The sequence below is a fragment of the Orbicella faveolata genome, unplaced genomic scaffold (genome assembly GCF_042242905.1).
Source record: "Orbicella faveolata isolate gen_17 unplaced genomic scaffold, um_ofav_v1 contig_47, whole genome shotgun sequence".
In the NCBI taxonomy this organism is placed as follows: Eukaryota; Metazoa; Cnidaria; class Anthozoa; order Scleractinia; family Merulinidae; genus Orbicella; species Orbicella faveolata.
This window is the reverse complement of record NW_028301577.1, coordinates 10,064,455-10,078,029: the sequence shown is the minus strand read 5'-3', so window position 1 is coordinate 10,078,029 and position 13,575 is coordinate 10,064,455. Positions and strand designations below refer to the sequence as shown.

General features: G+C 37.8%; 2 protein-coding genes across 2 annotated transcripts in view; one reads left to right on the top strand and one right to left on the bottom strand.

Annotated features, from left to right (window-relative positions):
* Positions 1 to 1,455: 1,455 nt before the first annotated feature.
* On the bottom strand, positions 1,456 to 13,058 carry LOC110048359 (uncharacterized). The gene is made up of 3 exons (XM_020754141.2): positions 12,950 to 13,058; positions 9,796 to 9,983; positions 1,456 to 7,787 (listed from the first exon to the last, which is right to left on the bottom strand). The coding sequence occupies exons 2-3, from the start codon at positions 9,980 to 9,982 to the stop codon at positions 7,087 to 7,089; spliced, it is 888 nt and encodes a 295-aa protein (XP_020609800.2). The 5' UTR covers position 9,983; positions 12,950 to 13,058; the 3' UTR covers positions 1,456 to 7,086.
* Positions 13,059 to 13,088: 30 nt separating this feature from the next.
* Positions 13,089 to 13,575, top strand: part of LOC110048356 (vacuolar protein sorting-associated protein 53 homolog) — a 54,410-nt gene continuing 53,923 nt past the window's right edge. Inside the window, exon 1 of the mRNA XM_020754138.2 lies at positions 13,089 to 13,209. Within this exon, the coding sequence (XP_020609797.2) occupies positions 13,120 to 13,209 (90 nt within the window). The 5' untranslated portion in view covers positions 13,089 to 13,119. The remainder of the gene's footprint in view (positions 13,210 to 13,575) is intronic.

The following is a 13,575-nucleotide window of genomic DNA, read 5'->3' as shown; positions in this document are numbered from 1 at the left end:
AAAAAAAAAAAAAAAAGTAATCACTTGAGAATCATGTATTGATCAAATAGAGACATCAACATTCCTAGTCATTTGATAAGTTGATACACCCTGGGGGGGGGGGGGGGTCCAAATTCAACATCATTCGGTTGATGTTAGGGGACAATACTGTTGGGATGTGTGGAAGGGGATTTGAACAAGTTGCCACCAGATCTGGTGAAGCGTTGCAACACTTTTCTTTGTACAGAGTGTGGATCAAAAGCAATGCCTTCAAAATGTTGCTACAGTGTTTGAAGGTTAACATGAAGTCTCACTTGTGAAGAGTTAGTCCCTTTCATGGTTTAATAATAAATAAAAAAAAATCATTGTTCTTAGCACAGTCATGGCTACAAGCAGTTGTTTGCCATTTGAGGGTAACGTTTTTCCTTTTCCACTACTTATTTTTGTGGGGGGTAGGGGCATTTGATTGCGTAGCATGACCCTAAGGCGGGGCCTTTGAACATCACTTTTAGCCCAGGGGATGGGAATATTTCACCAGCTGAAAATCAAAATATCTAATGCCCTTTTTGAGTTTATGGAAATATAAATTTGAATAAACATGTCTGTATGTAGGGGTTACCCAGGGAGGGAATGTTGAAGTTTGGAATTGACTGACACATCACCATGTTTAATTTTATAGAGGAAGGGAATACAGTCTGACAGAGAAGGCTCTTGAAAAAGAAGGGGTACAAGGGAAATGATCAAGAAAGCACGGTCCTTCATTAAGGCTGGGGGGTTTCCTTGTATAATGCCCGGATCATGCCTATAAAAGGCATCTGCAGTTGAGTGTTGATTGATACTTGATTGCCACTCCATTGACATCTTGGTCGACACTCGATGGACTAATTTTCGATCGATTCATATGAGTCGGTCGACACACAGTCAACTATCGACCGACTGTCGATTGAGTGTCAATGGAGTATTGATCAGGATCTCGATCAAATACTGATTGAGATGCTGATTGAGGGTATCGATCGAGAGTATCGACCGCGGATGCCTTTAGCACTTATGATCCTAATGTCTATACTAGTAGGCCAGGGGGTACCTTTTCAGGCTTCAGGTATATAAAAGGGCAAGGATTTTACAAGTTTTGGTGTATGAAAGAATAGGGAAATCTGTCATTTAGTCATTTTACAGGGCATTTAATTAAAATATTTTGAACAGAAGCACCTTATGGCTGTATCATTTCATTTATTAGGCACTACATGAAAATGACTGGGAGATTTCCTTTTTTGGCAACTTATTTATAATATGGGCCAGTTATGAAAGTATGTGAAAGAGGTACCTTAAAGCTGTACGAAAGGAATACCTTCTGTCAAAATGGTATACAAAAGGGTAAGGGGTTGGAACTTGGGGTGAAGGCTCCCCATGTGAAACTTTGTCCCCCTCCCTGGGAATTAAAGAAGATGAAGAATAAGAGAGAATCACATCATTAAGTTTTGTGGTAGTATCCAAGAGTAGGCCATGAGAGGCCAATGTTTAATCTTCAATAAGTTCAATCATCAGTTACAAATACTTTCACACAATTCTATTACACTATTAAGAAACTCAGTGGTGATGACAATGCTAAACCTTGTTATCAAATTACAATTATTTGCATGTTTTCTCGGAAGTCAATACCTCCGTCTAATGGCGAACCAAAAATAAATATCTATCTTACTTTCTCAGCAAACACACCTATATCTCTCTTGGTCAAACAAAATAATAATTTAAATGTATATCCAATAATTGCCCCACATACATGTACTAGCCAAAATTCAAAAGGTTTTAAAAGAATTGTTTGCTCATTTAATAAACAAGATCAAAACTAAAGTTAGAGGAGTCTTAAACAAACTCTTAGCAAAACTTAGGGTAAATTATTTAGCAGTGCAAAAAAGAAATTTTCTGAATTTCTTTGAATAATCTGTTTCTTTAAGGTCTCCAAACTAGAAACAATGTGCTATAACCCTTTCACCTCCAGGAGTGCTGAATCCCAGGGGAAAAAACCAAAATAAAATATTAATAAAAATAATAATAATAACGAAAAAAACCAAAACCAAAAACAGAAAATCAAACAACTTCATTTTAATAGTAAAATATTAAAAAAAAACCATAAACAAAGTGTTAAACATGTGGAGATAAAAGTACTGCCCGACAAGTTTCATTTAAAAAGGTCACTCAGTTTTTCGCATGCAAAGAAATTTGGAAAAAATAACACAAAAATAAACAGTACCATGTGAAAGTACTGATCAATAGCTTACAATTTAATGGTCACACACTTAAGTTTGTCAACTGACTTAACAGCACCTAGAGTGTCATTATACTGCTCAAAAGATGCCACTGAACAGTCACAAGAGATTTAATTTGTCCACAACCACAAGTATTTGAGCCATCTTAATAAACCTGAGACCTGCCTCTGGGGGTGAAAGGGCTTTGTTAATTAACAGTAACCTTGATTTTAACATGCTGTAAGTTACCGTGCAGAAAGTTCAAAAACAATATAAAGGACTAATAATCTTTTGTAATGTTAATACAGTAGAATCCTAAAAGCTTGAATCCGCAGGGGGAGTGAAACAGTTTGAGCTATTGAGAATTTGAGTCATCCAGTGTGTGATAACTATCGTAGTACTATTAGCACTCCATGTACCAAACTAAATACCCCTCATCTGAACACTACAGTACACTAAATATGGCATCACAATCTTTCCTAATATTTTGGTTCATCAAAACATTGCAATCCTCGGAGCTCATCGAGTTGACAAGTATGAATTATTAGAATATTACCCACCCCCCTCCCCGGTGGGACTCTCATATGACAAGGACAAGGGTGCTTGTCATACCTTTTAGGGTTTAAAAAACAGATTTGATATCTCTTAGGGTGTTCAGCCTAAGAAGATCCCCAGTGGGAGCTTTCGTGGTACCTTTTCTAGGGTATTAAGCTGAAAAAAGTCAATGCCATTTGATGTGTTATTTGAGAATAGGTACCTCTTAGGGGTGATAAAAGTTTCAAGCCACGCCCACAAAACAGGACCTTGGTACCTATTAGCGGTTCTTTTCAGCATTTCAAATGAGCACCCCTCTCCTTTTCATAGGAGAGTCCCCACTCCCAGGATATTATCTTCAATCCTGGGTTCTAGTTATCAAGATTCTATTGTATTTACTTCAAACGCTAGTTCCAAAGGAATTCACTTTAATTAGAACCTTTATTCCTCTATTAAAGCAACCACAATAACAAAATGTTAGGCAATGTTGTCATGGAGATCCCAGCATGCCTTGCGCTAGTCCTCTTTGCATCTGTTACTTAGCTTGTCACACAAAGCTTCTGTCATTTTAATTAGCAGAGGAAACGTTGCAGGGTAATCTAAACAACATTTGCAAAGAAGACCAGCCATTGCTTTGTGTGGTTTTGTGGTTTTGTAGTTTAGGTAAAATTAAGACAGGGTGAATGCAAAGGCCACTCAAAAACCTGAAAGTGCAAGTGCCATGAGTTTTAAATTGCTTAAAAAAACTTCAAGTTTTCCACAAGGAATCCAGAATGGTGCCATTGACCTAAATTGGCTACAAGGAACGTGATAGGATTTTTTTTTTAACACTTGTTCATCAGAAAAAATGGCTGCAGTACAAAATGGAATCTAAAAATGGAAAGGGAGTGCTGGAATTAGTGAAATAGCTAACTTTGAGATCATAGATGCTTATGTGTTAGATGTCATGCTAAGATGAAAGTTGCTGGATGATACATGTTGCTTCTGTAATCCAGTATGCAAGTCTTACATTTTTTGTTTAATCTGCCAAAATGTCTTGCCACCAAACATCAACGGTCTCATAATAAGCTATTTTACTATCTTTATCAAACTCTTTCCATTTCTGGTATCCATTTAATTCCAGGACCATTTCTTTGAGGAAGTGAGGGGGGGGGGGGGGGGGTGGGGGAAGGTCTGTCAAGGTCACATGACAGATCAAGGCAGATCAAATTCTCAAACTTATGACTTGATAATAGCAACAAAAGCTGCTTGGTAGATAAAGGATGTACCTCATGACACTGCACATGCAGCTTACAATATTTTGCAGTTTTGTCTGCAGAAGCAGCTGGATTTTTCCTAGTTGTTGTTTTTTACTTGTTGTTTCATGATGATATGAAAAAAAACCAACTGCTTTCACAGGCTACGGTTAGTTCACACAAAAAACAAATTTTGTCCCATACATATCCATCAGGGAATTCAGATTATGAAAAACTACAGAACTGTACTTATTATTAGCAGAGGAGAAAAAAAAATCTAGTACCTTTTTTTTCCTACATGTACTGGCAACCCATAGGAAAATTCAGAAATACTTTGATTTCACTCGTAGATTGAACCAATTTTCTCTTATACCAAAGCTGCACTTGGAAACTTGTACACTATTAATTTTAAGTTATTCTTCATTCCCAAAAAATGAGACCTTTCCATACCAAGTTTTACAGTGTGACTACTCCAAACAAGGTCAACAGACAAAATGAGAAAATTGCTGAATGAAGACCTTGGATGTTCAATTAATATTAATAATTTTGACAAGTTATCACTCCAACCAAGCTGGGCAGAACAATAAAGGAGATGATTTTGGAACCATTTTTATTGTTTTAATACTCAAACATTACTGGTCAATTTTCCGAGAATTTGCTAGGGTGGCCTTGGTTGGAGCAGTCACACTGTAACCTCCCTAATTTCTAATGAAATAGCTTTCTACAGAAATGTACCTTCATGAGCCTCCGATGCAGATGAGCCTAAAGAAAGTCTGCATAGAAGGCAAGTACGTGTCTCTCATAGTGACGAATATGGACTTCTATTAATATTAACATGCATGGTAACCATGCTACTAGCTAACGCTTACACAGAAAAGGACGCTAGTATGTTCTCTTCCTTGTTACTTAATTGATGTATGTTCCTGCTCCACATGGAATTTATTGTCTCCAGACATAGCAAAAGTATTTTGTACATTCAAAATAATAATTTACTATTAACAATGATTAATTTACTATTTATTAGCTCTTGAAATACCTACAAAGTAATACCATCCAGCGACAATTTATCAATGTCGTTATAAATCAATGAGTAATAATTACATGTAATATTAATTATTGAATCATCAATTGCACAATCATAGTCCATTGCAAGAAAACAGATGAATGGGGACAAGTATGTCAAATCAACTAGATAAAAATGTTTTAAAAGCATTACATGTAACATGCATTTTACCCTAAGACCAGAAACCCAACCAAGTTTGAGTCAGAGTCTTGAGCTGAAATACGAAAAAGCAAGCTGGCAAAAAGAATAATTTAATCACCCACAAAGCATTTTAATTGATGTATGGTTTGGAAACATGTTGATACAATCCATAGAGACTCCCTTAAAATTTGTCAGCATTTCAAGAGCTGTCACCCTAACCTTTGCTAACAATTTGGTGATCTTCATCTGAACAGCTGACTTTTAATAATAAATTAATTAACAGTGTGTTTATAACCTGTACTTGAGTGTCTTTTTGCAATGGGCTATCACTTGCAATTCATGAATTGGTAATGATTACTCATTGCTGTATTCACATAAGCATTGATCTGTAACAGCTGGGACAATGTACAAAATAAAATATTAAATGGTCTACATTTTCTATTTAAATACTCTAACAAATGTTACTATAATAACAAAATAACGCGAAATATTACAATTGTTCTAAATTATAGTACTCTATATTTAACTCTTGATAACTATCTTCTATCAGTTACCCTTAACAGCAAATACTGAAATAAATTAATTATCTAATGAATGTTCAATTCTGCGCACCATAAAATAACTGACATGTACCATACACAATGTATGTCCACAATTGAGACTTGAAGCTATGCTTCAACATAACAAGATTAAGCACTCTAGAACAGGTCTGCATCTTGTACAAGTACAATGGCTCAGAAACTAATAACAGTGTTTTAAGTAACAGGCTTTGCCTTACGCTCAAACGGGAAATAAGAAGATTGATTTACAGAGTAAACTGTAAATGGCAGGCTGTTAATGGAAGCTCACCTTTAAATCTCTTCCTTCAAAGTGTCTCCAACCAACCAACCCTCTCTTTCGGTGTGATATTTTGTTCAAAACTGCTGGACATCACACTAGCTACCGTGCACTAAAGGAATACTGTATATTTAAGGATAATTATTCATGACACATACAAAAAAAGCTTTACATGGTAATTTCATTACCATAACTCATTTAGAAAAACCTGGTACAAAAATGGGTGTGTGAGCATTTATAATTCTGCTCTGGGGTGACAAGGGATTTTTACTATGCTGGAAATTCATGGTTATAGTTGTTCATCACCCAGTTCAATAATGTATTCTTCAGACTTCTCAAACTCATTAATAATTCAGAGCGTTTAAACAGATATCTGATCTTAATGAGCAGAGATTTTTAAGATTTTTTCCTCTGTTTTGATTGAGAAGATATATATCAAACACTCAAGACATTGTTCATCAAAAGCTCGTCAAAAATAATCCGCTGTGCGTCATATTTTCAACTCTCTTTGTGGTGTCTGGAAATGTGGTGAAAGACTGTCTTTTTTGTTTGATATATTACTTCAACTTCAATGCTTACAGTTCTCACTAAGACTATCAACAATCTGCACCTCTGTCAACAGCGTTTGAAAGTTCGAATAACCTAATATTGCAATGGTAGTCCATTGTTTGGCCTTAGGTGTCACTGTTTATACCATACATTCCCTGTCCCTTCAAACAGTATCATAAATGCTCGCGTGCCCATTCTTATTCCTGGCTATGAGACTTCTAAAATGAGTCATACAGCTGCAATAATTTATCATTTAATAATAACAACTTACAATAATTATGGTTACTGTATTCAAGGCTGAATTCTACAAGTACTGTTAGTAAAAGTGCTAACAGTTGCCTAACAGTTAACTAACTCATTACCAAAGGCTGAGAGAGATACCTGCAGCAAACAAGCATGGCAAAACGTACGTGCACATGTAGAATAGAGCCCTGCAATTATTACATTATTTGCCTGGAACCACTAAAATACAGTACGTCCATTGAAAGAAGCCTATTGCAGTCTACCCAACTGTGAAGTCATGTGGTATAGTGGAAACCGGGATTTCTCGCATGTGACATACCTGTAAACTTGCGCCTGCAGCACCATATGGAAGTGGAGGTTTGAAATTACCACCAAATGTTGGATGATCCATTTTCAAGGGAGGGCTGAAGCTGGGTTGTTTTTGAGGATATACCATGGATTGCGTAGAAACTTTTGTGGTGAAAGCAGGTAAAACCACCCCTCCCCGTGGCAAAGACTTCGGTTTCCTTGACATGGCTTTCCTTTCTGGTTTGGGATCGTGTGTCTTCTTGTGTGAGCGGAGCTGACTGGCCTGGGTGAATGTCTTGTCGCAGTGGCTGCACTTGTAGGGCTTCTCACCAGTGTGGAGGCGGACATGCTGGTTTAATTGGCTGGCTTGCTTGAATGAGCGACTGCACTGCGAACAGTGGTATGGCTTCTCTCCTGTGTGAAGCCTCATGTGTTGTTTGAGCTGGCAAGCTTGCTTGAAGGATTTGCGGCACACCTCACAAGGGAATGGTCGTTCATCTGTGTGCGTTCGCAGGTGTTGATTAAGATGGCAGGGTTGTTTGAATCCTTTGTTGCATTGAGGGCATTTGTAAGGGCGATGTTCAGCATGATTGAGCAGATGTTTCTCCAACTCTTCCTCAGTTTGGTACACCCTTTCGCACATTCTGCAATCAAAGGCTCCAGCTCTGCTACCTAAAACAGAAAGTACATGATTTTCAGAGGGCAGAGTTACCGGTAGGTGCCAGCCTGATGGTCCACTAGGCTCCAACACAGACTTCAGTTTTATCACAGGCAGCCCAAGCTCTCTCTATGAACCACACAAGCAACACAACACGGCATCGAATTATAAGAGTTTATATGGGATTTTCTACAAGATATCCATGGAGGTAGTTAAAAGTGAAAATTCTCAATAAAAATGGCTGACCTTATTCCAGACGTGTGTTGTTTGCTCCTGGTGTGGTTATTTTACCGATTGAACTTGATTTAAGCGACTTTTCTGAATTCCAATTTTCCCTCTATAAAGAGAGGACAAAGCGAAACACCTCAGTCGGTACAGCCGGCCGAACGAAGTCAAAAATCCCAGGCTAAAATGTACCCATGGCCATAAATCTACCGCAGAATTCAAGGGCAAAGGTTGATCTTTCATTTCAATCCTCTAGCCACACAATTGCAGCCCTGCGAGCGACGCCAGGCGGCTCTTCGTGTCTCCAGTGAAATGATAAAACTATGGAAGAGCTCCGTGCCGTTTGATTCGCGACCCAACAACCGTTGAAATCGGCTTGGTAACCTCGTCATGTTGGCAAACCAAGACTCGCGGGGGTACTAGACCGCAATTTGTCAACTAAACTTCTTGTAATCCCCTCAGGTCGAATTTACAACGCAAAATAAAAATCGTACAGAACGCTTTTGCAAAATGGCTTCAAAACCAAAGAAACTTAAGATCAACGGCGAAAGCTCCGTAGAAACTGAGGAGATACAGTCATTTTTGAAGTGGAAGTGGTAGTAAGTTTTCTCGTTTATGCACCTTTGATTTGTTTGTATAAAATATTCCCGAGCTGATAAACTAAATTTGCTTCTCTTAGGGTATTGTGGAATTACGAATATTGTGAGGAAACTGTAATGGAAGCCAGCAAAATTTTGTTTAGAGCATACAAAGAGAAAGAAATTGCCGTAAGCAAATTGAACTCTCTTTTGCTCGGGAGAATTCTGAACGAATTATGGGGAGATGAAGTTAAATTGGTGAAGCGAGGACCAAGTAATTCAAAGGTGCGTAAACGTGAAAACTTACCACGACTTCCACTTCAAAAATGATCTCAGTTTACGGAGCTTTCGCCGTTGATCTTACGTTTGACAAATTTGACAAATTGCAGTCTAGTACCCCCGCAAGTCTTGGTTTGCTAACATGACGAGGTTACCAAGCCGATTTCAACGGTCGTTATGTCGCGGATCAAACGACACGGAGCTCTTCCATAGTTTTATCGTTTCACTGGGGACACGAAGAGCCGCCTGGCGTCGCTCGCAGGGCTGCAATTGTGTGGCTAGAGGATTGAAATGAAAGATCAACCTTTGCCCTTGAACTCTGCGGTGGATTTGTGGCTGTGGCCACATTTTAGCCTGGGATTTTTGACTTCATTCAGCAGGCTGTTCCAACTGAGGTGTTTCGCCTTGTCCTCTCTTTATAAAGGGAAAATCGGAATTCAAAAAAGTCGCTTAAATCAAGTTCAATCGGTAAAATAACCACACCAGGAGCAAACAACACATGTATGGAACAAGGTAAGCCATTTTTATTGAGAATTTTCACTTTTAACTACCTCCAAGGATATCTTGTAGAAAATCCCATATAAACCCTTATAATTCGATGCCATATTGTGTTGCTTGTGTGGTTCATAGAGAGAGCTTGGACTGCCTGTGGTTTTATTTACTCTGGGTCATGCAGAGGTACATGTATGACTAGGAAGAATAAATCAGGCTCATTAACTGGCTTAGCCAGCTTAGCTGTTGCCTTTGCACCTTCCACAATACCCTGGTTTAATTTTTTAGTGAAATGTTAGCCGGTGATGAGCTCTCTTTCAGCTGGGGAATTTGGCTAGAAACCGCCTGTGAGCTACATCCCTTGAGATAATTATCAAACAGAACTTCAAAGATTTTCTGATTACTAGGCAATGGAAAGAACTTTGCCAAATTCAACTGATCAACAAACCTTCACTTCTTGCCCTCTTTGGTATCATACTCTCACTGAGTTCTTTCTTGCTATACTGGGATGAACGAGTCATCACATCGCAGCCTCTGCTGTCTGGTGATGAAAAGCTAGGTGTTGTCCCATGGATTAAGGTTGAACGATGATCACAAGTGCAAGAGGGTCCAAAATTACACTCCAAGTAGTCCATCCTGGCAGAAAATAAAGATGATGTAAACTCTACTGTCTGTGATATTATAATAGCTGCACAGCAATACCAAAGAAAACAAATAAAGCTGAACTTCTCATTCCATAGGAAGTGGGACGTATGGTGACCTAATAATTGGTTGGTGAACAGGACTCTGGATCAAGTGGCCCAGGTTCGAGCTGTAGATGGGGTCAATGATGTGTTATGTTTTAAGGCAAGGCAAGAGACTATTCTCCCTCCACTCTGGTGTGTAAGGTGGTACTGGTGAATAATGCTGGGAGTAAACCTGCAATGGACTAACATTCTATCCACAGGGGAGTAGAAAATAAACCCTTGTCCTTTACTGGGACATAAACTCTGGTTGTCTGAACTACTTGGCTAAAAACATGTACTCCACTGGGAAGAATTAACTTGTAGTTGTGGAGAGACACTGTTAGCACAAGAAAACCTGGGCATTGTAGAGAATTTGAAGTGGCTCCAAGGAATGAGAGAAATGGTCAACAAGCTGCCTTTTTGTTTCAGCCGCTTGAGTTAAGAGGTGATTAAAAGAAGTGGCCACAAAAATGTTGAAATTCTTCAAATTGTTGGTAGAAAATAAATTATGATGAATACACACAAGCCATAAAAATAAATAACATTATAAGAAAACAATACAATTATTTATACAGCTCAAATATTAGACCTTTTGATTTCACTGATAATTGGTGGAAAGTATGCCCTGTATGACTGACATTGCTAACACTGCAAAATTGTGTTTGGTTTAGATAAGAATTATCTGAGAAAGTTAGAATTATCCTCAAAGTGCCCACACACATACATTCTTGGTAACAGCCTGCCTATAGCTGCTCTGTAAAAAAAACTAGTAGATCATGAAAGTAGCTTGAATATTAGATCTATCTATGGATCTCAAATTTGGCAGGCAGACACCTAAATAAAGTTTCTTTCTTACTTAAGTGCTACTTACTTATGACTTGAATAAAAAATATTATATTTTGTTAAGCACAAGTTCTCCATGTGTTCTTTGTTCTTCACACTTTCCTTTTTCCTTTAGGCAACCAATCCATTACCACCAGCTAGTTGCATAATTGTTAAATAATCAATAACAGGTATTTCATATTCATGCGTGGCTACGGCAGCTGAACTGGAATGCAGGAGTGCAGTATTTGTCTACTATCCAGCTTGGGGTTAATGGTGTAAATTTGGTTGGAAAGTTTTGTTTGTTTGTGTGTTTGTTTGGTTTTTCTTTTTGCTGGCGATAAACAGCATTTGGATAATCAGTTTCCAAAGTTTAGCGGTAGTTTTCTTGTAAAATATTCGTCATTGAGAGGATGCCATGCATGAAATAATCATGTGGTAATTATTTATCCCTGCAAACTATGACAAAAAGGGCATCTGAAAACTTAAGTGCAATGGCAGCATTAAAATTCAAGCAACGAAATCCTTCTCGCTGAAACATGGGTTTGTCCCAACTGCTAACAAGCTTAATCTTCTTAACAAGCAATCTGCATGAATTACCATGTATAAGCACAGTTAATGCCCTGGCATGATAATTAATCTTTAAAGCAATTCAGATGGAGGATCGCTCCAACTGCCCTGCCGAATTTTCAAATTTATATTAGTAGTGTACCTCTAATTTATATAGTCCGATGATCGTTTTGTGAAATGCGAGTAACTCTCTTGTTCTATCTTCAAAATTTGTACCTCAAAGCAATATGATTGAATGAATGAATAAATGAAAAAAAAAAAAATAAAAAAATAAATAAATAAATAAAAAAGTGAATGGATGAATAATTGAATAAATAAATCAATGAATGAATGATTGACTGAATAAATATATAAAAATACAATAAAAAAAAAAAAAAATAAGTAAAACACAAGTCCACAGTATCTCTTCAGATACGTAAACAACTTGGTAGCTTCAATCAACAGGTCAGAAAATTTCGTGCCTTAAACAATAATTTGGTGTTTTTCTGTCGTCTGTTGTTTCATCATTAACTCAGCTGCAGGCAAAAAGGTTTTTACATATTCAGTTACATAATTAACACAATAAATTTTTGGTTATAAAACATACATGTATTTCCTGTAAGGTGGTTAGGAGTTGGAGATGAGGCTTTGTAAACACAGTCATGTTTTGTTTCGCTTCATTTGATAAAAGATATAGCATAGAATATCATGATCTGAGAACTCGAAAGTCCTTGATACTCATAGACGTGTATTCGCTGACTGAACAACCAGATTTTTGCCAAATGTTTCTGATGGAATATAACAAATTTTGGGGGGGTACAAGTCCAAACAAGTTAAAAAATAAATTCGCTTCAATCAAAAAGTCGTTGTGTTAACTGTTATGATAATATGCCACATGCTTAGACCTCAGGTCTTTCAACTGATGGCCACGCATGCATAATTTGCGATGCATGTACCTGATATCTAATTCACATATTGTTTCAGACAAATTGTCTGACTTGACATGAATTAAGTTCATGGTGACCCTTTTTTCCCCGATATAAAAAACGTGGGTAGGTGGAAAACAACCACGAGGAACGTGATCGTTTCGTTTTAAAGTATCCTAGAAATTGTTTACAAAACAAAATGAAAAAAACGCAACAAGCTCAAATACTGTCATGGATCCAGACAAAGCGTGTGTAAAACCTGTCTGGAATCACAAAACGCGCACGAATCACAATTTCAGACATTGGAGATGGGTAAAAGAACACCAGTGTTTGGAGACAAAAATATTAACGATACACTTCTACTACAACATCTTGACGATACTCAAATCCAGGCCTTGGAAACCAGGAAAACTAACAAAAAACACGTAAAAAAATAGCTCGAATTTCAGTCAGACAAGCTTCCTGACACTGTCGCATTCTAAATCGGAAGATGTAGATAATTATGTAACGCAATGGGGCGGCTTATTACGATCTAGCCAACATAACAATCCATAAACAAAGCTAGCGAACCTGAACTAACCTTCCACATTACTTGCGGAGAAAATATCCAAGTCTGGCTGCGAGGAATACAGTTTTTGCGAGACAAAAGCGTTAGACGACCTGAAAACAACGAATGCCAAGATCCCTTTGTAACCGAGCCAAGTGGTGACAGTCTCAGCGGCTTTCACCATTAGCGAGTCAAGGTCCAAGATGGCGGCCGAAGTCGAAGATGATTTCTTGGAAGAGAGCTTGTCTAAACCTATATTCTACTCACCTGAAGTTGAAGAGGCGATATCTCAGGTATTAAAAATTCAGCGAGTGTGTGTATTTTAGTCAAGTACAAGCCTGAAGTAATTTAATAATGATTTAACTGAGCCTTTTAACTACCGTCAGATTTGCCCCGCAAGCAGTTGGTTTCTCCTACGGCGAACGAGATAGAATCTCTCTCGTTCGGCCTAGAAGAAACGAACTGCTCGTAGGGTAAGTCAGGTCAGATGTTAGCTTTGTAAAACTTTGGCTTACTGAATACAAAATGCCGAAAGGTATTCTGTTAACCAACAAATAAGCTTTATTTATTTTTACAGTTCAAGTTAGTACTGAGCATCAGCTGGTCAGTTATAATTATTTTTTCAAAAAGAATTGCATTAAATTACATACATAGAGACA